At 43.6% G+C, this 21,461-nt stretch overlaps 1 protein-coding gene across 1 annotated transcript; it reads right to left on the reverse strand.

Moving 5' to 3' along the window:
* Positions 1–730: 730 nt before the first annotated feature.
* Positions 731–12,269, reverse strand: NEMP2 (nuclear envelope integral membrane protein 2). The gene is made up of 9 exons (XM_032693527.1): positions 12,099–12,269; positions 9,666–9,781; positions 8,846–9,074; positions 8,599–8,671; positions 7,507–7,600; positions 6,699–6,813; positions 5,865–6,090; positions 3,530–3,706; positions 731–1,470 (listed from the first exon to the last, which is right to left on the reverse strand). The coding sequence occupies exons 1-9, from the start codon at positions 12,214–12,216 to the stop codon at positions 1,248–1,250; spliced, it is 1,371 nt and encodes a 456-aa protein (XP_032549418.1). The 5' UTR covers positions 12,217–12,269; the 3' UTR covers positions 731–1,247.
* Positions 12,270–21,461: the final 9,192 nt, after the last annotated feature.

Genomic DNA, 21,461 nt, shown 5'->3' on the forward strand with positions numbered 1-21,461 from the left:
AAGGAAATGACCTCTGCAGGTGGATGAACTAAGGGTAGACGCTCTACTCCTTAGCCTAGGCCTCTGTAATCCATAAGCTGAAAGACAGTTGACTGCCTGAACTTCTCCCCCTGTTCTGTCTTCTCCTGCCCACACACCTCCTGTGAGAAGTCCCACAGAGGGCTGAAGAAGGGGAGGTAGGAGCCAGGTATCATCCCTTGTTGTGCCAGGAATGACTTTCTGCTTCTTACTGAATGAGCAAACTACTGAGTACTCTGAGGGCGGTGGAGCTCTATGTGGCTTATCTTCATTCCTAATTACGTGGTCACAGCAGCACTCTGGCCCTGCTGACAGCAGTTTCTCCAAGCAGCTGAAACAGTCTCAGCCTGTGTGGCCTTTTCTGGGCTGTTGAGAGGCCTGGAATGGACAGAGCACCTGTGGTAAGGTGGCACTGAATCTGAAGGTAATAGTAAAAATATCTTTGGGGATGAAAATCCTCTCCTAAATCATCTGCACTGTCAGAGATGGAGAAGCAGAGGGCTGAAGAGAGGTTAAGCAGAAGTATCCATAGAAAAGGGAAGAGCAGTATGTAAATAAACAAAGTCATGGAAAGAACAAAATGCAGTATTAACTAGAGCAGAGAACAAGAATGGAGCAATACAAGCAGAGAGTGAAAAGTCAGGCAGGGTTTTGAGTAAGGGGAGCTTAAAAGTGGAGAGGCAGAGTGAAGGTAACAGACAGCAAGCCCAGCCAGAAGAGCAAACCAACCTCATTCAACTGCATTAACTCTATGAAAAGTCTCACAATAAACACAGTTTATCGGCACTCTAATGGCATTAATAAAAGTGTTGACACATAGTGTACTTAATAAAAGCAGAGTATTAAAAACTGGTTCTTCTCCCTCTAGTGCTCAGCACAGAGGACTTGAGGATGGAAAGAGACAAAACAGGTTCCCCATTTCCTAGAGGTAGTATCCTTGGTAAAACAAGGCATCCTGGTGGGACAGGCTGCTGCCTGCCGTGTTTGCTTCCCCAGTTAAAATACCAGTAGTATGAGATTCCTCTTCACTTGAACAGCCCCAATGGTTTCTCTGTTGCTCTGACCAGGTAACATCAGTGATATGGGAAATATTATTTTCAAAAATCCTTGTTTGTCCACCAGCAACCGCAAGAAATGGCCAAGTGGGAGTTCTCAGTCTGTATCCTTCCTTTCTAGGACAAACATGTTTTCCCTCTCTTTTTTTTTCTTTTTTTGTTATTTCCCAAAGCTCAGAGCAACTCAGTAGCATATGGAAATGAAATTTGTTTATGCATTTCATCTTCATTCTCCTCATCTTCATGGATGGAATTGGCTGGATCATCCTGCTCAGACCGTGCCCTTGTCTCAAAGAGCTGCTCCTCCAGGAAGGAGCTCCCAATGCCATATTCCTCATCATGTGCCTTTGCTTCTGCAGGTGAGACGTGGGGAAATCCCAGAACAAAATCTGCAAACCTGCCAAATATTTAAAGGGAGAAGTGAGCAGCTGAGAAATTTAAAAAAACAACAGCAAACCACAACTGTAAATGCTGGGGATACTGCTGTTTAAGCAGAAATGTTTTAAGGACATGCTTATAGGCAGTGCAGGTGAGGGGAAGTTGCAACAATGGATGGCAACGACTCTGCAGACTGATTTTCCTGCCTCATCTTTTCAGTCTTTTCTATAGAAGTAACTTTTGCTCTTCTGGAGGCCATCCTGCAAGGTCTTCTGACTAAGCAAGAAGACCTAACTTCCATTTTCTCATCTTGTCAGTGCTAATGGGATAATCCAGAGTAAGCATTTGTACAGCTGGATAGGTGGTACTTTAGCTTCTAAAAATAATTTAAAGCTGTAGCATATTTGAGACAAAGGCTGTAAGAATTCAGGTAAGTTGGTTTGCTAATGAAAGGAAATATGGTGAGAACTCTGCATTTCTATATTGCTGTGCAATCACCTTGCTTCTGGTGCTGCATGCACACTGTGGGCAAGCTGAGCTCAAGTCTTGCCAAGGAATTCCTGGAGCTACAAGCTGGGAATTCTGCAGCTGCTCCAAGTAAATGCCAAACTGGAGGTCTGGCAGAAGAAAGCAAAAAATCAGCACTGTCCCTACATTTCATTTGCCACAAATCCTACTTTCAGTGGACAACTCCACTGAAGAGAGAGAATGGAACTGGAGGTTTCTGGCAAGCGTGTGGGAACAGACGGCAGTTCTGACACCTGGGTAAGTGTCGACAGCATCAGAGGAATGCATGAAAGAGGAAATGCAGCTACATTCTGGAGTTCTGGTAAACTGATCAATAATTTACATTTTAGACTTAACGTTTCTGCGAGATGAATGCTGTCACCTCGCTGTTCTTGGAAGCTCTGTTAGTCTAAATGGGGAACAGCTTTGGGCTGGCTGGTTTACAGGTTTGCCTTGTGATGAGCTGCCGTCTGATGCTTAATGGGAGCTTGACGGGGGACTCAGCTTCAAATTTTTTGGTTCTCCTTTTTATTTTTGTATTTTTATCTAGTTAACAGTTTATAAGAATTGTATTAACAAAGTGATGTCTAGAGAATACGTGTCTCCATTGTTTGTTTTGCGCATTTGGCAGTATTTGGTTGTACAGTACTGCAGTAAGCTTTCACTTTTTTATTTCTATCATGCTAGAGAATGCAAGCAGCTTAGGAAGTAAGACTGTTTAACTGTAAATCTATAAGATCTGGCAGAAGGGCTGTCTGCATGCCCATCCAAGGAAGATTAAGGTTCTGAAACTGGTTTTACCTGGTCACTGATGAAAATCCAAGCTGGCTGGAGCTCCTTTAAAATTGTGACACTTGGTTCTGTGGCAAGAACTAAGTCTTTGTGGCTGGCTAATATGTGAAATTCTGTTTTTGATGTCTTAAGTTTTGGTTTTGATGGGAAAACACTGTTATGATGATTAATTTTATATTCTGCAAGCTCTTCTGGCTTCATTTGTCTGACCCTTCCTGACCTATATTTGTTTAAGTCTGTCTCTTAAGCTATACATGGCATAGCTCTTCCACCTGTTACACTTGCTAGGTGTAGGCATTGATTTCTTTCTCTGTATTCTTAGTCTTAGTGATACTCCAAGTAATAGGATTCCCTGACTGTCCAGGTTTGCAGTTGGAGAGCTTAACATAGGTAATATTTGAGTATGTATCTTCAGCCTGCCCAAATTGTACACCACAAAAAAGTGCACTGCTCTAGAACCTGAAGGAGGGCCATTTCCCTGGTGAGAGAGCCACCAGCTCCTACAGCCAAACTGTAGGAGCTTACAGAGGCACTCCAGGAAGCCTGGAAGTTTTATGACTGTCATTTAGCTGTGAATGTCTGCAAACTCTCAAGAGTAATTTATGGTCAGGGAGGAACAAACAGGGATTTAATACCACCAGCAAATAATACCCTTGGGAGGTGTGGCTGTGGTCTTGAGCAGGATATGCAAGATAAACTCACCTGGAACCATGCCTGAAGTGGCATTTAGGTCTGCTGTGCAATGAGTTTCCTGTTTTAGAGGAGCCAGGTTTTCTTACCTGTGTGGGGACCGCAGTTTGGATACAGCTATCCATGAGGGGAAATCTGGGTTCCTGCAGAACGAGCGCAGCTCCTCCAGAGCTCTGATAGTTTCAGTTTCACCTTGTTCTCGATACTCCTCTTCAGTCAGGTATTTAAACACTAACTTTTTCGATTTAAAGTGAGTCTTCATTTTTCTAGAAAGAAACGAAAACAACTGGTATTTCTAAAGTCTTCTGGCACATAATTATTATCTGCCCTTTTTCTCCATTACCTGCTATTAACATGCATTAATAATTCTGTCCTTTTAAAAGGACAAGCTATATTTTTGCATTCGAGTACGAGGAATGTAATGTGTGCTAACTCTTTACCCTAGGTCTTAACTGAAGCTATAATATTTCACATAATTAAATTTAATGAGCTTCAAATGAGCTTTGGATCAGGTCCTTATTGTGTATGCGTGGACTAAAATCTCCTAGAATTAAATAGATGGCTGCTTGCTCAGCCATTTTTAGGTGCAAAATGCAAAATGTGTCTGTGCAGAGACAGGGGCTGAATCAAAACCCAGTCTGCATATGTTACTTCAAAGATAAGCGATGCTCTAAGCCTGAGTTGTTCATGTTGTTTACTAGATTGCTTCCCTTAAATCTTGCTTTAAATTACAAAACTGAGTAGTCTGAGGCCAAAATGTTTACAATCTGATGTTTTTTTAGCTGCTGCGTAGCGATGTATAATATAATTAGATATAAATTAGAAAGTGTGCCATGTTCCGTTCCCTTCTGTTGACTGCTTTCAATTTAAATGTTGTGATGAGTTAAGATAAGCAAGGGCTGGATGCCCATAAAACTTTCAGCTCTGCATAAAAACACCTGCTCCAACAGCAGCATTCAAGTTTCCTCCTTATTTCCCTCTAAAGCAAGAGAGAACTAACCATTGTTCAGGTCAAATGGTAAGGGTCTTGCTGGCTCATATAAAGCAAGATTCTGAGTTACTTTGATATACTTCCAGCTCTGAACTGTCTATCTGGCATCATGGCCTCACAGTTCAGTGCTATGGCCTAGTGTTTTTAAACAGAAAATCATTCTCCTAAGAGATTTTTGTAGAGCTTTATTTCTTTATAGAAGCATCAGTTCATGAAAGCCAAAAAAGAGAACCACATGACAAATGAACTCCAGTGTTTTCGGGTAAAACAGGTATGTTCTGTGAACTTGTGGCCACATCACACTGCTTTCAAAGTGTGCTGAACTTGCTTACGTCAGGTAACTATTGATGTTGCTTTTGAAACAGCTGGAGCTTCTCAGCTGCCAGCAAAAACTGGTCTACAAATCATAAATTCTACCTAAAATAAAAAAATTTCAACTCAGTCCATAATTCAACATGTAGAAAGAACACAGGAGCAAAGCAGTATGTTCCTCAAAGGGAAAAAATGTGTAAAAAAACTAAAACCCAAATAATTTGGGTTTTATTATTTTGTTTATGCCAGTTCTAGCCTTTGCCTCTTTGCGATTCTCTGTGGTTCAGCAGAGTCCACAGCTACAGAACAGTCTGCACTAAAGACTCTTAACCTGGATGCCATCACTGAAAATAAACAGATGTAAACTGGTAGGGCTTTTTAGAATCTTCATCTGAGTGTTGCACTTGTGATAAAATGTGCTTCAAATCCAAGGCTGAGCAAACACGTTGTTCCCGTACTGCTGATGAAAATACTTAGAGAACTAAGGTCTGCCCACTGCAGGCAGTTTCCATTCCAAATGGCACAATGTAAATGGGGCCTAGGAATATAGGGGAATATCTCCATAGTTCTAATAGATTGCTGCCACAAAACAGAGAGGTAGGTACATCTCAGGTAATAACCTTGGAAAACTAAGTGGAAAACATTCTTTTTGTGGACATGTGGTTTTAGTCTCTGAACTCTGTGCTACAAGTTACTTTTGAACAGCTGCTTCCTCAGTGATGGTACTGTTTTATCCCTTAAGATTCCATACAAGTTACCTGCAGGTTCTCTCACTACATGTGAAGCCAAGGCACTGCTGCTGCAGTCTAATCAACCAGACAGAAATGTTCTGATTACCATATGCTGCAGACTAAAAGGTGCTACATTTGTCCTTAAGAGCACAGTCATATTTCTCCATCATCCATAAAAAAACCCCTCATGCTTAAAACTGACAAATAGAAAGTAATTCCTGTCTCTCAGGGCCTTAAACCTTTTCTATTGCAGTTTTACATTTGGCAAAAATATGAACAAGTGCTAGGGATTCCTAAATCATTACTGAAGTGTAGAGGTTTTTTTTCATTATCAGCCTCCAATATTTCCTGGTGATCCTGGGACCTGGATATTCACAAACAGATACAAACCTGGCTATGTGACAAGCAGCACCAAGGGGATAACACAGGCCTTTGGAGCAGAGGCTGACTGCTATCACTGCATATGCAACTTGAGGTATGGTGACACCACAGTAAATCAAGACAAAGGCTGTTAATTGCAGCGTCCACGTGAACAAGGTTATGCTGAGTTCAGTGGTGAGTGGCCCATGCTGATAGCAAATGGCAAAGCTGGTTATCCCAACAGCCAGAAAATACCCTGCAGGAACAGAAAAGTAGGACATGGAGAATGAGATGCAAACTACCCCATAAACTTCATCAGTTTGCTTCACAAAGCTTGCAACTGCTGTGAAGTAGAGCTCGAATCCTGGGTTGTCTTAGAAATACCTGCATTGTTTTATGTGCTTTGTATTTCAAAGGTGTGCAGAGATCATGAGGTGATCTATGAACAGCCTTTAGCTAATGCACATGAATTCTCCTCATGTGACAATGTTGAGGCAGATGCAGGATCAATAGGTTTGTCAGCCCCTGCAGCCACCTCCAGTTGGCAATTTATTCATCTAGTTTCCACATGTAGTGAAGTACAAAGCAGAGGATCTGCCCTTTTGCTCTTACAGGAGAAGTATGTAATGGCAAATCAATGAACAATACAGGCAAAATCTGCTCCTTAAACTTCTAGTCCACTACATCAAACTCTTTAGCTCATTTGAGTGGATTAGGAACCTTTGGAATATCTCAACATCTACGGCTTAAGAGAAAAATGTACTCCATAAGTGAGTCACTTGATTTTCTTTTTTATGGGCAGGTATTCATCTGACCACTGAATTAAACCAAAATCTGCAACACATTTTTTGATAATTTTCTTACCCAACAGGTAGTTTCTGTGTTCAGACCACAACCACTGCATATTCTCTTTGAAGCAGTAAATAAAATAGAGAGAGGCCATCCAGCAGCCACTCATTAGGATCCAGAAGGTACTGTGCTGAAAATAAATTAAAAAAAAAAAGTAAAATAACTTAAAATCAAAAAATTTCCAGTCAGAATCAGGATCATTGTTTGCAAAGGAACTCAGAAGCAAGAGCAGATGTGATATTCTTTCGACCTACAGGGCTTATGATTCGCACTGAGACTTCCCTTGCACAGCCCCCTGCACGCTAAAACAATATCAATGCTAAGTGGAGCAACTGCATCTCTATTTGTGTATCATGTCCCAATGTCACAGTATAAGCCTATTCCTGTGTATTCCCAATTAATATATCTCAGTAATATTAAGGGAATGCACAGGCTTTGTAAAAGTAAAGGATAAATTCACATCTGCCTTGCAACCAATTGCCTTTGGTGAATGGAAGAGACTCTGTCCCAGTTGCCACTAAAACTGTATTTTTATTTAGATTAATTCACAGATTCAAAAGTAAGCTTAGCTCCAGTCCAGTAAAAATAATTTATGTTTCAGAATCAACATCTTGTACGTCAACAATCTTCTGTTCAGTTTAAACCCAGGAGGAAGATAACTAGAACTTGATTCTGACCTAACTATATTTACTTGATGCAAGCAATCCTTCAGTCATTGCAGTGCAGTCACTCAGCCACAAAACCAGAACAAGGTCAGAATCTGGCTCTGTACTCTCACTTCCTATATAACTATTATTATTTTGTTTTATAAATGTAGATTTACCCTTGGAATAAACCTTTTAAGTGTCAACAGGACAAGGACTAGCAGAGCAAGAACACCCAGTATTATTCCAGAAAAGTAAAAGAATTTGGTACTCCTGTAAAGAGAACAAGAGAGAATATGGTGAGAAATGTAATTTGTAATTGGTTAAGATGCCAACATTTGTAAAAACAGCAGTGATCTTCAATAAGAACTTAACACAGCTGAAAGTTAGAGTTGTACTTATATGGTTAACAGGCCCAGTTCAGATATTAAATCTGTGGAAGGAAAAATCCCCAACAGATGCTAAAGGTCACTGGAGTTGTTATAAGGCAGGAGACTGTGCTGGGCTTTTTTAAAGCTCACACTATTTCTGATTTCGTTGATCTCCTAGTCTTTAGTTATTTCATTTTCTTCTATCTACCAATATGGTTCTGTACTGCATGAGAGGTTTTATTTTAATTTAGAATGTAAAAAACCCCTCCACAAACCCACAGGCTTTTTTTCTAAGCCTGTTTATTATAAAGCCTGACTTACTAATTCACAGTTAACACTATAAAACCTATTGCTGCTCTGCTTGTTTTAGAGGTGCCTCCTGAAAATTATTTTGTGACTCATTTTGCTTTGAAGTCATGGGCCACGTATTTTGCTATAACAATTAAGTATCCTCCCTTACATGCTATGCAAAACGTGATGGGGAAAGGGTGGCACAGAAGTGGAGGCAGAAGAGGCCCCAGATGGCTTCATCTTAAGCATTTCTCCCCAGGAAGGCATCGTTGCTAATATGCAGCATTATTTAGCATTCAACTAACCTCACTGGTCTACAGAAGGGAGAGAGGGTTCTTCTGAATCCACACAGCTGCTCACTGAGGATTGTCTCGGTGTCACCCAGTGCAGGAAGCTTGGATACCAAAACCCTAACACAGCTAAGTGATTAATGGAGGGCAGCACTCCAAGGTGTGTCACAGTCTGTCCAACCACAAACGGTATGAAGAAGTTTTTAAATATATGTTCAGTTCCTTATTTCAGTTTCCCAAAGAACCGTCTCTTTAGCTTAGCAAACAGACCAAAGATGCCCAGGCTTTGGGAAGAAGGTCAAAAGCAGCTTGTACTCACCTGCTCAGGCTGTTTGCAAAATGGAACAGAAAAATTCCAGCTACAAACAAAAACAAGAGCTTTCCATCTAGCACTAAAAAAAGGAGGAAAAAAATAGAAATTGACTTTAGACTAGTTCAATCTGAAATGCTGATTAAAAAAAATATCAACAGAAAAGTCCCAAGCTTCTTACAGCAGAGGTGGCAAATCCAGTAGCACTGGCAATACCAAGCTATCTGTAATCTAAACTGAAAGCTTTGGTACTTACTTTCTCGTTTCACCCTCACAGTGTACGGTACAGTTTTGAAGGGCTGTATTTTGAAACAAATATCCTCTCCATATTGTTTTATGTTCATGGAAGTTTCTGTACATGTCTCTGGCTTCCAGAGGATTTGAACAGCACATGCAGCAAACTCAAAAACAGTTTCTGAATTCTGACAGTTGCTTTTTTCTGAAATAGGCTCAAACCTGAACTTTTCTCTGCTGTTAACTTTTACCTGGAAACAAAGAACAGAATACACAGAGAAGTAGCTCAGAATCACTATGAGGTTTTGTTTTTCTGAGCTGTATAGCATATAAACCATACATGTGGTAATGAAGGTCAATCTTAGTTGTTTAATATTGGTTATTTACATTATGCAAAGATTAACCATTTACAATTAATCACCTTACAAGGTGATTTAGAGAACTCAGCAGCAGCAAAGTTCAGTGGAGAGGCCTTAATCCATCCAAAAGCTGAATTTGGATGATACTTGCCCACATACAAATTTCTAACAAAACCAGTAATATCTGACACAGTGAGTGTGTCACAACTGCATTTTGTCTTCAAATGCACACATTTCATAAAGGTGTTTGGTGATAAGCAACAGCATTTGTTGCAGAGGTTAACAGAAGTCCATCAGTGGAAAAGGTGTGCAATAAATAATATCGTAACGCTGCATTTTTATCATGGTCTGACCTATACACCATTGAAACTACTAATTACAGAGAGATGCTGCTCTGATCTTGCTGACTGACTGTGCACTTTGCTGGTAAAAGCTCACATGAAATGTGCTGCATATGTGAATGATCCTCACATGGCCTCTTACCTGAAGAGTTGACCACAGGTACTGTAAGTGAATGGTTCTGTTTTGCACATAGCAGTAACAGTTTTCATCCTGTTTCTCGATGACATCCATCTCCTGCAATAAGCTACAGTTTCTTCCTGGGGAGGAGAGAGCAAAAACGTTAATTTTAAGCATGAATCAAATTCAAATGTATCATTTTAGTCCATTCCATTGTTATATATGCTGAAACAAGTTCAATACGATTTAGATGAAAATTCAAATTAGACTTCTAATCAAGTAATTTAGGCTCCAAAATAAACTGCTACACCTTTGAAGGAAAAAAAAAAAACCAAAACCAAACCCAAAAAATTGTATTCCAGAAACTCTTGGCTTTGATATCAGTGTTTTGATGGCACTGGAATTGGGCCTCTGGGCCAAATTCACTGCTGGCATGAGTGGGTGTAACTCCAGTGGAGTTGCTTGTACCAGTGGTGAATGCAACTGTGGGAGTCTGAGCAGGTAAACACAGGCTTACATATTAGAATAGTCATTGAGCACATGACACGGCTGCTGAGCACAGAAATCATACTCCTCTCCCTCAGAAATGTTCCTAATGTTAAATAACGCAACTTTTCTTTTTAAAACTTTTTTTTTTCCTGATATTGTCCAGCCATGGCATATAACAATGGAACTGTGCTGATAGCTCACATTGAATTAGGGATGCTATTTGTTCTAACCCTCCTGAAACTTTAATGAGCCCCTGTGATCTTCTGAATTAAGGTTGCACTTTTGAGCAGAAATGGACCTAAAGGATTTACAGAGCAAACTTTGAATAACATACATTCCGATCCATATACACGTGTAAAGTATATCCCACAGTGCATTACTGCAGTGTTCCAGGAACATAATTAAAGAGAAGAATAAAGGAAATAATTACAGATCTGAAGAGAGGGACTCATCTGGCTTACTGAATAAAAAATGTAGGTCTAAGCCAAGCTCGGTAATAACTGCTAACAGACTGTCATACGCTCAGAGCAGCAAAATGAGTATGTGCAAACAGTCTCAATCTGGACAAGGAGATACTGTGTGCAGGTAAAAACCTGGTGTGTCTCTACAAGGAAGCTGAAATTAGGCTAAATTATATTTTAACCAATTTAATTAAGCCAATGAAAAATACCATGGATGTTCTTACGTAAGTTTATTACAGCATTCCAGAGTTAGTGTTCACACATGATCCTGCTACATTGGTTTAACCTGAAAATTTGGGCATTTTTATTGTGGAAAAATTAACCATCTGATTAATTGTCATCCGTGGCAAATCCAGTGGGAGGGAACACAACCACTCAGACAAGGGCTGGTTGTACCTTTAGACAGGCACTTCCACAAAGGTCATCAGATGAAGTTGCAAAAGGATTCATTTGTTGCCGAGGTGCTGCCTACTGACGCAGCAAGGTGGCGAGGCTGGGCACTGCCCAGGGCTAAAACCAAGATAATCCAGGAACAGGAAATGGCAATACCCTCCCAGAAGGACAAAACACAGCCCAGAGTGCCCACGCCTTCCCTGCAGGGTGTCTTAGGACTTTCTGCCACTAGGGATAAGCTATCCATCCACGTCAGAAGCAGGGTCATCCATATGATGACTAGCAAGTATTTTCTTTCTCCCCTTCGTTTTAAGGAATTTTTCTTGAGAAAAATAATCTGCTTGAAACATTACACCAGCTCCATAGAATGAAACAATCATGTTCCAAAAGGAAAGATGCTTCTGAATAGGTAACTCTTGAGATGGCGGGGAATTTTATCTACTGTGGGGACATACAGGTGAGGTAACTCTCAAAATCTGAGATTACAAAAAAAGAAATTTGAAATTATGAGCAATCAGCGTCTGCTGCAGAATCCGGTGGATGCCCAAGGCTCAGGACGTCAACGCACGGAGGAAGCAGGTTCTCGAGTTCCGTATTGCTACTAAAACTGAGCACAACAGCCTTCAGGGTTTTGACTGCCCTCAAATATGTTAATAAAAGATCAGTTCTGCATCAAATTCCCCTGACCCTGAGAAGGCCAAAGGGAGTCACACAGGCAGCGAGCTCCCAGCCCCGCCGCTGGGGCGGGACGGACGAGCCCGCCCTCTGTGCCCGGGCCGGGTCCCTGCGGCCCTGCCCGCCCGTCCCACCGGGGACCACAAGGCACAGTCCTGTGGAAACTGAACTGCGAGGGAACAACAGGAGCACAGGGCAAAGCGCCTCAGGGCCGCGGCCGCCCCGATCCCCCGCAGCTCCCGGCGGGGCGCAGCCCCCCCCGACCGCCGGGCAGCGCCATGTTGGGCGGGAGCGGGACACGCGGGGGCCGAGGGAAACCGGGGAGCGGAGCGTGTCCCCCGCTCCCTGCTACCAAAGGGACGGCGCTGGAGAACCCCCCAGCCTGTGACCACCCGCTCTGCCCCGCGCATCCCCGCGGCCGGGAGGGGACGGGCAGTACCTGCTGGCGGCGCCTCCCCGCTGCCCGCGGCCGCCCCGGGCAGCGCCAGCCGGAGGAGGAGGAGGAGCAGCCCCGGCCCCGGCCGGGCCCGGCGGCGGGGCAGCCGCGCCGGACCCATGCGGCGGCCGCCGGTGCCGCCTCGGCCCTCCCGGCCAGCGAGGGCGGGGAAGGGGCGGTGCGGCCCCGCCGGCTGCGCCCCCCGCGGCGCCGCGACCGGCCCGGGGCTGCGGCTCCACCCGGTGTGTCCCAAACATGTCCCAAACATGTCCCAAACATGTGCCAAACGCCTGTGGGGGGGCCGGGGCGGCCCGTCTGGAGTGTGACCTCCACCTTCGGCTTCTCGTAGGTCTGTGCCTTAAAGGCTTCCGTGGGGCTGGGAGGGTGCGCTTGGAAAGAAGGGGGACAACCATCGAATGCAACAGCTCAGCAAAAGCGTGTCGTGGGACTGTGGTCCCATCAGTCCAGCTGACCCACAGCGTTGGCTGCCTGGTCAAGGTATAGACTGGTTCCAAACCGAAGGCTGACGTGAACAGCTGGTGACACTTCCAGACCTCAACCAAGGCGGCTGAACAGGACAGTGAATTCTGGCCTCCTGGTGCACCCTGTTCCCCAGCCCCTTCCCCACCCAGCCCGAGGGAAAGGCCAACTCAGGTCACCAGGGTGCCGGCAACCAGCGGTGGCTGAGTCAGACGCTGAGCAACACACATGGGTCAGTCCCTCTGCCCGCCCAGCACTTCCCTGAACGGAGTGTTATTAGATGCTTTGATGGAGGTGAACGTCCACAGCTTTCCTGTATTTCCTGGGCAGCCACAAAGAGAGCCTGGAGCAGGTTTCATCATTCTCTTGTCAGCTCACGAGCGAGGTCCAACTCAGCTCAGTCCCTGCTTGCTCACTGCAGTCATTTTAGATCACTTGTGAGTCACAGTCAGCAGTCAGGGGTGGAAAGGGCTGGAGTTCTTTTTCCTATTCTATGAAAATCAATAAACACAATTTTGCCAAGGCATTCTGGCATCACTGTTGTCTATTTTTATACCAAGCCCTACATTTGGCTTTTCCAACCTACTTGCTTTGCTACGACGGGTTCCCTTCCACGTTCTTTAAACAATGCTATTTGTCTGCATGAAGGTTGGTTGTCGTTTTATTTTTTATTGTTTGGGGCTGTATCCAGTTCCTGGGGGTGCCAGGATGGGCTTTTTTAGCACCTGAAGGGTGCTGCCCACTGCCTCGCACCTTGTCTCGGCGCTTACATCTGCAGGGAGTGGGCGGTGCAGGGCTGCGGCTCTCCTCGCCTCACCTCCTACGCCCGCTTGGCGCTGGCTGGGCTCTCATCTAACTGTGGATTTTTCCTTGCAAGTACTGAGGAAGTGGAGGATAAGGGCAAAAATAGTTGGGATTTGATAGCGCGTGCAACATCTGACAAACTTCAGTCTCCAAAGGAAGCTGCGATTGATTTATATCTTTGTCTTTATGTAATTTGGGTGTTGTCTCCATGTAACTTTTCAAGCACTTTCTCTAGCAAAGTTGATGAAGAAAGAAATATTGGTGTTTGTGCTTCCCTGGTTCCCTGATAAAACCTTAGAAATATGTTACCTCTTGTTTGTGTGTCTGCACAGCAAGGGACCATCACAACCAAGTTATTAGAGGAATCCCTTTCACATTTTCAATTTGCAATATTTTTTCGGTTATGTTAACCTTCTTGACAGTGTTTTTTCTGGGAAGGGAGAAACTCTGCGTTCAGTTCTTGCTTATATTTTCATTTCTAGAGCTCTTTCCACTTCACCGCTAATTAACTTTCAATAACTGTCGTAGGGTTACAGTCAGCCAGCATGAATCAGACAGAAAATGTAGCTTTAGGGGACTGCACTCTGTCAAAAACTATTAGAAACCTGTGCTTGATTTCCAAGGAGAATATACTTGCTCAAGCAGGATACAGCAGCTATTAGGCAGTGTTCTACCTCAGTAAGAAAGCCTCAATAAAACGGACTCCAGGGTTTTGGTACAGCCCTTCTTTCAGGGTGGCTCTAAGTAATTATGCAGCATTTTCCTTGCTTCCCGTTTGTTTGGTTTCCTAAATGCTGGTGGTGATGCTTAGGCCAAAGTTTGGGTTCTGAGCTTGAAGGCAATATTTTTACTTATTTGCTCACGTATATAATTTGAGATGGAGGAGAAGGAAGAGGGCCCTTATGGGTGCAGGTCAGCTTGTGGAAGCTCTGCCCTTCCAAGGTTGGGGAGAGGTGAGTGAGCACAGGTTTTGACCGGGAGTGCTCAGGGAAAGACTTGGCTGTGGCAGACAGCGAAGCCCGTGGTACCAGGAATGGGTGACATTCCTGAGATGTAGCATGCAGAGCTCTGCAGCTCCATGCTTTTGACAAATTGCCTGTTTAGAAATTAGGAAGGAGGCAGGGGAGAAGTGCAGAGCCACATCCACAGCATGTGTTGTCCTCTCAGGCTTTTGGAGCCCTGCATTACGCCACCCCATAGACTCTGGCCCCTAAAACACTCCTTAACGTCTTCAGCAATGCCCTTGTCTAGCTGCTTAAAGGCTGACTGCAATGTTAGACGTGATACCAAATTCTCTTTGTCCTGCTGAATCCTTGTTCTTCCACAAAGACCCCAGGTACTCACTGCTGATGATTGATTTGGCCTGTGCAGCCATAGGAATAGGCCACAGCTGTGTGAGTCACTGATGGGGAGGGAGCTCCTCTGTGCTCCCCAAAGCCCTGCCTGCCTTGGGCTCTAGTGCAGTTGGAGGCAGCCCCTCTCCCCTGCAGCATCTGCAAGCCCAGGCTGAGGACAAGGCGTTCAGTTCCCAGTTCCCACCCCACGAAGTGATGCTTGTTGCCCACTTGCAGCCTGCTGTTTACTTTCTAGCTAGAGCTAATAGAGACTTTCAATTTCCAGGTGTGCTCTTAAAACCTCAACCATTCTCCGGGTGACTAAGGATGGTTTATTTAATTTTCATTTTCCCCCCTTTGCTCTCCCTTCCCCCTCCTTACATCAGCAGTGGGTATAATTTGTCTGCAGAGTTACAGGGTGTTTTATCTTTCTTTGGCTGGCCTCAAGTGCATGGGGGTTTGTTGAAGCAATGGCATTCTTGATTTCTTAGAGCTGGTATGTGGGTGTTGGATTGTGTCATTCGTAGGAGGTGAGCGTCAGAGGAAGTGGGATCAACTGCTGGAGGAGGTGTGTAAGCCAGGTACTTAATATTTGGTTTCCTGGAAAAGCAAGGAAAAATAGCAAAACAGGCAGCCTTTGTATCTTTAGTTTTCCCAGGTAATCAGAATAACACAATGCCAATACATGCTTAAGCACAGTTTGGGGCGGTTTTGGTTTTGTTGGGTTGTTTTTATTTTGGGTTTGTTTTTTTTTTTCCCTTAGTTTACTCAGGATGGAGAGCTACTATGTTTTTTTAAAATAATTTCACATGTTTTGGTGGGTTCTGTTGAATGTTTATTCCAGAAATACAAATAATTTCATGTTCTGTAAGTGCCCTCACAAACAATGCGATTTGTTATCAGGTACATTATGTTGTCTTTTTATTTGATGTAAAATGGCGTCTTAGGGTTAAAATTAGACAGAAGAGCCATTTGAGACTATTTTGTTCATCTCCAACTGTTTTTTCAGAAGTGCATTAGTCTGAAGTATTTCATGGGCAAAATACTGAGTTATTTTGGGGGAAGAAAAATTATCTATAAAAGAAAAGTATAGCTACTTCTTTTTACAGTAGTTTTATGGTAATCACTATTTTATTTGACAAGTATAGATATTGAGCTAGATCGTACTCTGCTAGGAATATTTCTTTCTCTTAAACTGCTCTAAGTAGTAGTTACCTTTTGCAGTCCTTGCTCAGCCTAAGCATAAAAATTAAATAGAGAAATTAATTTTTAAAGGGTACCTGTGTCTTATCTTATGGATTAGGTAAAAGGACTATAGCATAGGTATTTAACCCTAAGCTTATTTTCCTATTGTTATCGAAGGGATCTGTAGGTCAGGAGAAAGGAAAGCTCAGCCAGCTGACAGGGAAGTGTTCACGGGAGGACTTGTCTGCTATTGCTGAAAACACAGTCCTTCCCTCTGACTTTAGTGAAGTATTCTGGTGTAAATTTATGGATCTCATTGATGTTATTCCTGATTTACACAACAGTAAGCAGTAAGTAAGCACAACAGTAGGTTAAGTAGCAGTGGGCCTTAAATATTTATCTGGTTTATTTTTAGAATGGCAGTCGCAGCTATTTATAGAGCAAGGAAGCAATGATATAAATCTGACTGGATTCCTCCTTTGCTTTGAATCTGCAATAGAGAAGCAGTTGGGTTTTTTTGACCATGAGCTCTTATTTACTATGTTAAATTTGCTCTGATTAATATGTTATAGACTTCATTTTTCAAGGGCCTCTTAAGCCCTGCTTGTAAGCATGAGGGATCTTGTTACTTCTCTAAACGAGAACTGATGCAGCCTTAAGAGCGGCTGGGAGATTGCCCTGTGGTGCTGTGCAGGCACTAATACCTTACATGGATTTATCAGTGAGGAAAGGTCCCAGGAGAAAACTCACTTATGGTTGGTCATTTTCTTGCTAATAAAACCCTAGAATAGAATATATTCTCCAACGATAGGCCTTGCTGGATGTAGGACGGGCAGATGGGGTTGCTGCTGTGAGTGAGCCTGTTTCTGTGCCAGTGTGGTAGGGAAGGGCATTCCCTCTGAAAAGCAGTGTGAGGGATAAACTAGGCTGGTGGATGGAGATGCCAGAAAAGAGTGTGTGGTTATATGTGCTGACTCAGAAATTAGCACTTTCGGCTCTTAGGCCACTGGTTTATATGTGGCTTAGCTTAGCAGTTACCTAAATCTGTTGTTTTATTTTGATTCCAGATGGTTTGTGGTAAGTAGATTGGTGATCCCAGCCTGGCCTTCAGTTGGCAAAGAACTGTATCACAAAAGCCAAGCCCTACCACTAATGTTGGTGTCTTGACTGATAGTCTCAGACATGTACCCAGGGCTTCACTGCAGCTGAACAGCCCTCACCATGCACAGACAGGCAGGCCACCAACTTGCAGGACTGGTTTTGTTGCTGCATCCCTCCTGTGGAGAAAGGTTTACCCACTGTCATGAACTTCAAACCATTATTCTGTATTTAATTTAAAAACAAACCTTGAGAGCCTGTGAAGGAAAGAACACTAACAGAAGAAGTCAACCCACTGTGTTTGCTGTGAGAAATCACAGGAGGTGATATAGCTTTGTCAGGAGGCCATGGGAACAATGTTTTTTTTATGGATAAGTGTATGACTGTCTGTCTTGTGCTTTCAGATTTATCTTTATATTGACTGTTGTTTCTTGTTACTATGTTTATGTAGTAGTCTTTAGTAGTTTTCCTGGGTTTTGATGAAGTACTTTTGGAAGAATGAAGTGCTAGCAGTTATAAACAAGTGTGAAAAGAATTATTCTCTTTCCAACATTTCTTGAAGTTAAATTTTAGCCTCGATGTGCTCAGCTACATTCAGGATTAATCTCTGTGTTGTAAATGGAGATTGTCAAGCTCTTTCAGATCAAAGAAGGCCGTTTTGTATTAAGAAGATTCTGATAAGGTCTCCCAGCTCTTGGGTACAACACAAAGGCAACCTGTGGCTCTCTACTTCTGCTCAATCCATAAGTTTTCAGGTGTCTGGCTGCTTCCTATTTTCTTCTGTGTGTGTGCTCTGACAGGTCCAGCTTCAGGCAGGTGGCCATTAGCACAGCCATAACCAGGCACTTCCAAACTATTTAGAATAATTCTCCCAGACTCTGTCTGGTCTGGGTTGTTGGTAGTTTCTTTTCACAGCTTGCTGTTGCTTACTGATGCACCGCTGTACACCTGCACCCACATGAAATCCACTGGTGCACAATTCCTGTCACTGGCAAAGTGTGCCAGCTTGGCATGCATCCCCTCCCTTCCCAGCATGCCTGGCCTTTTTAAATTCCTGCCTTTCCTGCTTTCAGACACAAGTCCTCCTTCATTATACAGTTTCTGTGCACTTCTGAACAGGCTGCTTAACAACTTCTTTTTTTTTTTTCCTCATCAATTCAGAATTTTTTGTCCGCTGCATTTTTCCTATTCAGATATAAACATGGGAGAGACTAAGAAATAGGTGCTATGGAATGATTAGGTGGAGATATGCCAGTGGCTTTGCTTGATTAATGGATTTACATTGTACGTTACCCATAGGCAGCTTTCCAGTGTCTTTCTCTAAAATAAGGTAGTTTGATTAAAGGGCTCTTTTTTTGTAGAATACTGCTAGACAAGTGGTGCATGTATGGACATCGTGGATAGGAGGTACAGTCATTTTGCCCCTGCTAGTCACAGCCACTCCTGCAGGTACTTGAGGAATGCAGGATGTGCCCCAAATAGATCTTCACAAATATTCCCTGATGGAGTCATTTCAGCCTTTTCCGACATCTGTATTAGCTGTTGCTGACAATAACAGGATTTTCATGATGGTGACAAATGCTTTTCCCCTTTCATGCCAGCCAGCAAGTGAAGGTAAAGACTTGCTACGCTGACTCAGATGAAAGGTTGAACAAGCCCAGGCTCCTGCCTCTGACAGTGGCCAGAGAATTTTCAAGAAAGTCAAAGAACAAAACAAGCAGTTTCCCCTGCTTCATCCTCTTCACCAAGTGAATGTTTCCAGCTCTGACATATTCTGATGGGATAAGAAAGAATAACTTAAAGAAATAGTGTGGCAAGGTGAGGAGAAAGGCATTCTCTTCAAAGCACTAGCAGGGTTTAGTGTTCTGATCCGGTGCCAAATGCAACAAAGGTACTTGCCAAATGCCCTTGCAATAGGACTCGTCCAGGGGCTTTACAGCTTTGCACCTCACTGTCTGTATCCTGCTGCTCTGCTTCTCCTGTAGTCAGTGGGGATCCTCTGATGCCGAGGCTGCTGCTGAACCCGTGTGAAAATCCTGCTGCATCTGGCTGCAGAGCACATCTCCAGAGTGTGAAGGAGCAGGAGAGCCCAGTCCGTGCCGTTAGCAAGGCAAGCCATTAGTGAGAGCTGTAGCTTCCTCTTGGCTATCTGAGACTGGGGAAGGACTGCACAGGGAGATGGCCTGGCTTATCTACTGCCTAGATTATCACAGTGACACGTGGACTGAGACCACCTTCTGAAGGTTAGGGTAGATGCTAGGCTGGTCCCTGTGATTCCTGCCATGTCCTCGTGACCATCTTGTACCGTGCTCTCATTTCCTTGGCATATATTTTTTACACTTTAGTAGATTTTGTTACAAATCTACTAAAGGCTGTGGCATCAGTAGCAGGCTCCTCTGAGGCACAGGTGCCTGGACAGTCCTCCTTCAGGATTAGGGCTGCTGGGCTAAGTATACATATACTGCAGAAAATGCACGACAGATGGAGGCACAAGAGTGACTCCATGTTGAAAGCTAAAACTCCATTTCCATGCAGTGCCAACCTTTTTTAACTGCACAGAGGTCCTCTGGCGTCTCTACTTCTATAACACAGATATAAAAGCCAAGGGATATTTTATATATCTGTCTGTCCATTTTTATGTCAAAGGGTTAAAGTTAACTGGAGATTGAGCTTCTGACTTGGACATTTTCTTTCTCTCCTAGACAAAATCCTTTTTAAGCTTTGAATTTCAGAAGCGGCGTGGTCTGGAAGCATCCACTTTTCCTTCTGTGTCATTAAACCTCAAGTCCATTCCCAGAACTGCAATTCCAGAGGAAAGCATCTATAGGCAGGTGGTACTTGCCAGCTGACTTGGACCTTTGGCAGCTCCTAGCTCCGAGCAAGCTTCCTTGGTGTGCAGACATGCCACAGAACTGGTAACCTGGCAAAGACTGTTCCCTACTTCAAAGAAGTTACAAGTACCAAACACATCAGGGGATCCTGCCAGGTCCATAAGCCAAACAGACTGCAGTCTGAGGAGGTCAGAAACAACTTAGACACACCTGGAAATACTCATAAAGCACTTGAGCCTTGTCTCTATTGCTCAAGGTGTCCAGCACTCTGCAGATGTTCAAATGATGTCTGAGCGAGGCAGGTGTGGCTTCAGCAGCTTGGATTCCCAAAATAACTCGGCAGGCTACAGTCACGTAGCTGATGCTTGTCTGTTTCTTAATTTGTTCATGTCTGAGTCTCTATAGCCTTTGTAGGGAGATAAAATCCTGGCTTTTCTAGATAGAAAGGACAGGAATAAAAACATCCATGGTTGTGTTCAAAGACGGTGGGGGGAAAGCAATGCCTGCTGGCATCAGGCCAGGAGAGGCTTAGAAACATCCTACTCTGCAGACAGGTGGCCACTGCCTGTGGCACAGCTCTGCTCCTGCCCTTTCCATCCACACTGCTTTTTGTCAACCACTGCATCTTCCAGCCCCAAATACCCATGTTCTCTAAACTGATCTTGTGTGGCCGTGGGATGCCTTTAGAAAAACATTAATTTTAGAGAAGGAGTACTGCCACTTACTGGGAATTAAGAAATTTTTAAACATCTCTAAGTGACCAAAACTTGCAGTGCTCAAATTCACTGGCCAATGTTACGTAGGCATGGAATGCTCTGCAAATGTTTCCCGTTGTTGGTTTTACTTCGAAGCTGTGCATTCAAACCCGGTGCTATATTAGTTTCTTTTGCTGTGAGTCATAGCACTACAGCCCTGAGAGACATCATTGCTACTTCCACTGAAGATGGAGACTTCAAACCTTTAAAGAATAGCAAAAAAATGGTAAGGTTGTGAAGGGGCTGCCTGTCTTATGAGTAGACCTTGACAGTGTGGGGAAACAGCAACAGGGAGACTGCACAGGAGCAGTGGCTGGAGTGTTCCTCAGGCTCCTCCAACAGAAGGATGGAACATGTTTGGGTTCACTGTACTCCCTTTATTTGAAGGATAATTAACTGTTGAGCTTTGAAGTCTTACCTATGTGTCTAATGTGCAGTTGGGATGCCCAGCAATGGGACTGAGTGCCAAGATGTCCCACACCACTCTGGGTTTATGCTGTTGTGCTGCTGCAGCTGGGACCAGCTTTCAGTGGGGAACTGGACCAGCTGCTGCTGCTGCTCTTATTCTGAGTGCTCATAAATAGAATTTCCTCCCTCATGAGAAATACTGATGAGATTTAAATTGTTTTGATGCAAAGCAATGGTATTAGAGACATTATTTATTTAGTAGTATTTATACTTTGAGTGTGGCTAGCAGGTAGCCAGTGCAAATCTTGCTGTGGATTGCTTGATGTTCCTCAGAAGCAGATGTTCTTTGGACAGAGTTTCTTGTTCCCTGATGCTGCAAGACACTGTGCTCTTTCCAGTGCAAAGGCAGCATTCCTTCTCTATTCACAACTGGCATCTGCAGGAAAGAAATTCTTCATTTCCAGGCTGAAA

The sequence above is a fragment of the Chiroxiphia lanceolata genome, chromosome 7, assembly GCF_009829145.1.
Source record: "Chiroxiphia lanceolata isolate bChiLan1 chromosome 7, bChiLan1.pri, whole genome shotgun sequence".
Taxonomy (NCBI): Eukaryota; Metazoa; Chordata; class Aves; order Passeriformes; family Pipridae; genus Chiroxiphia; species Chiroxiphia lanceolata.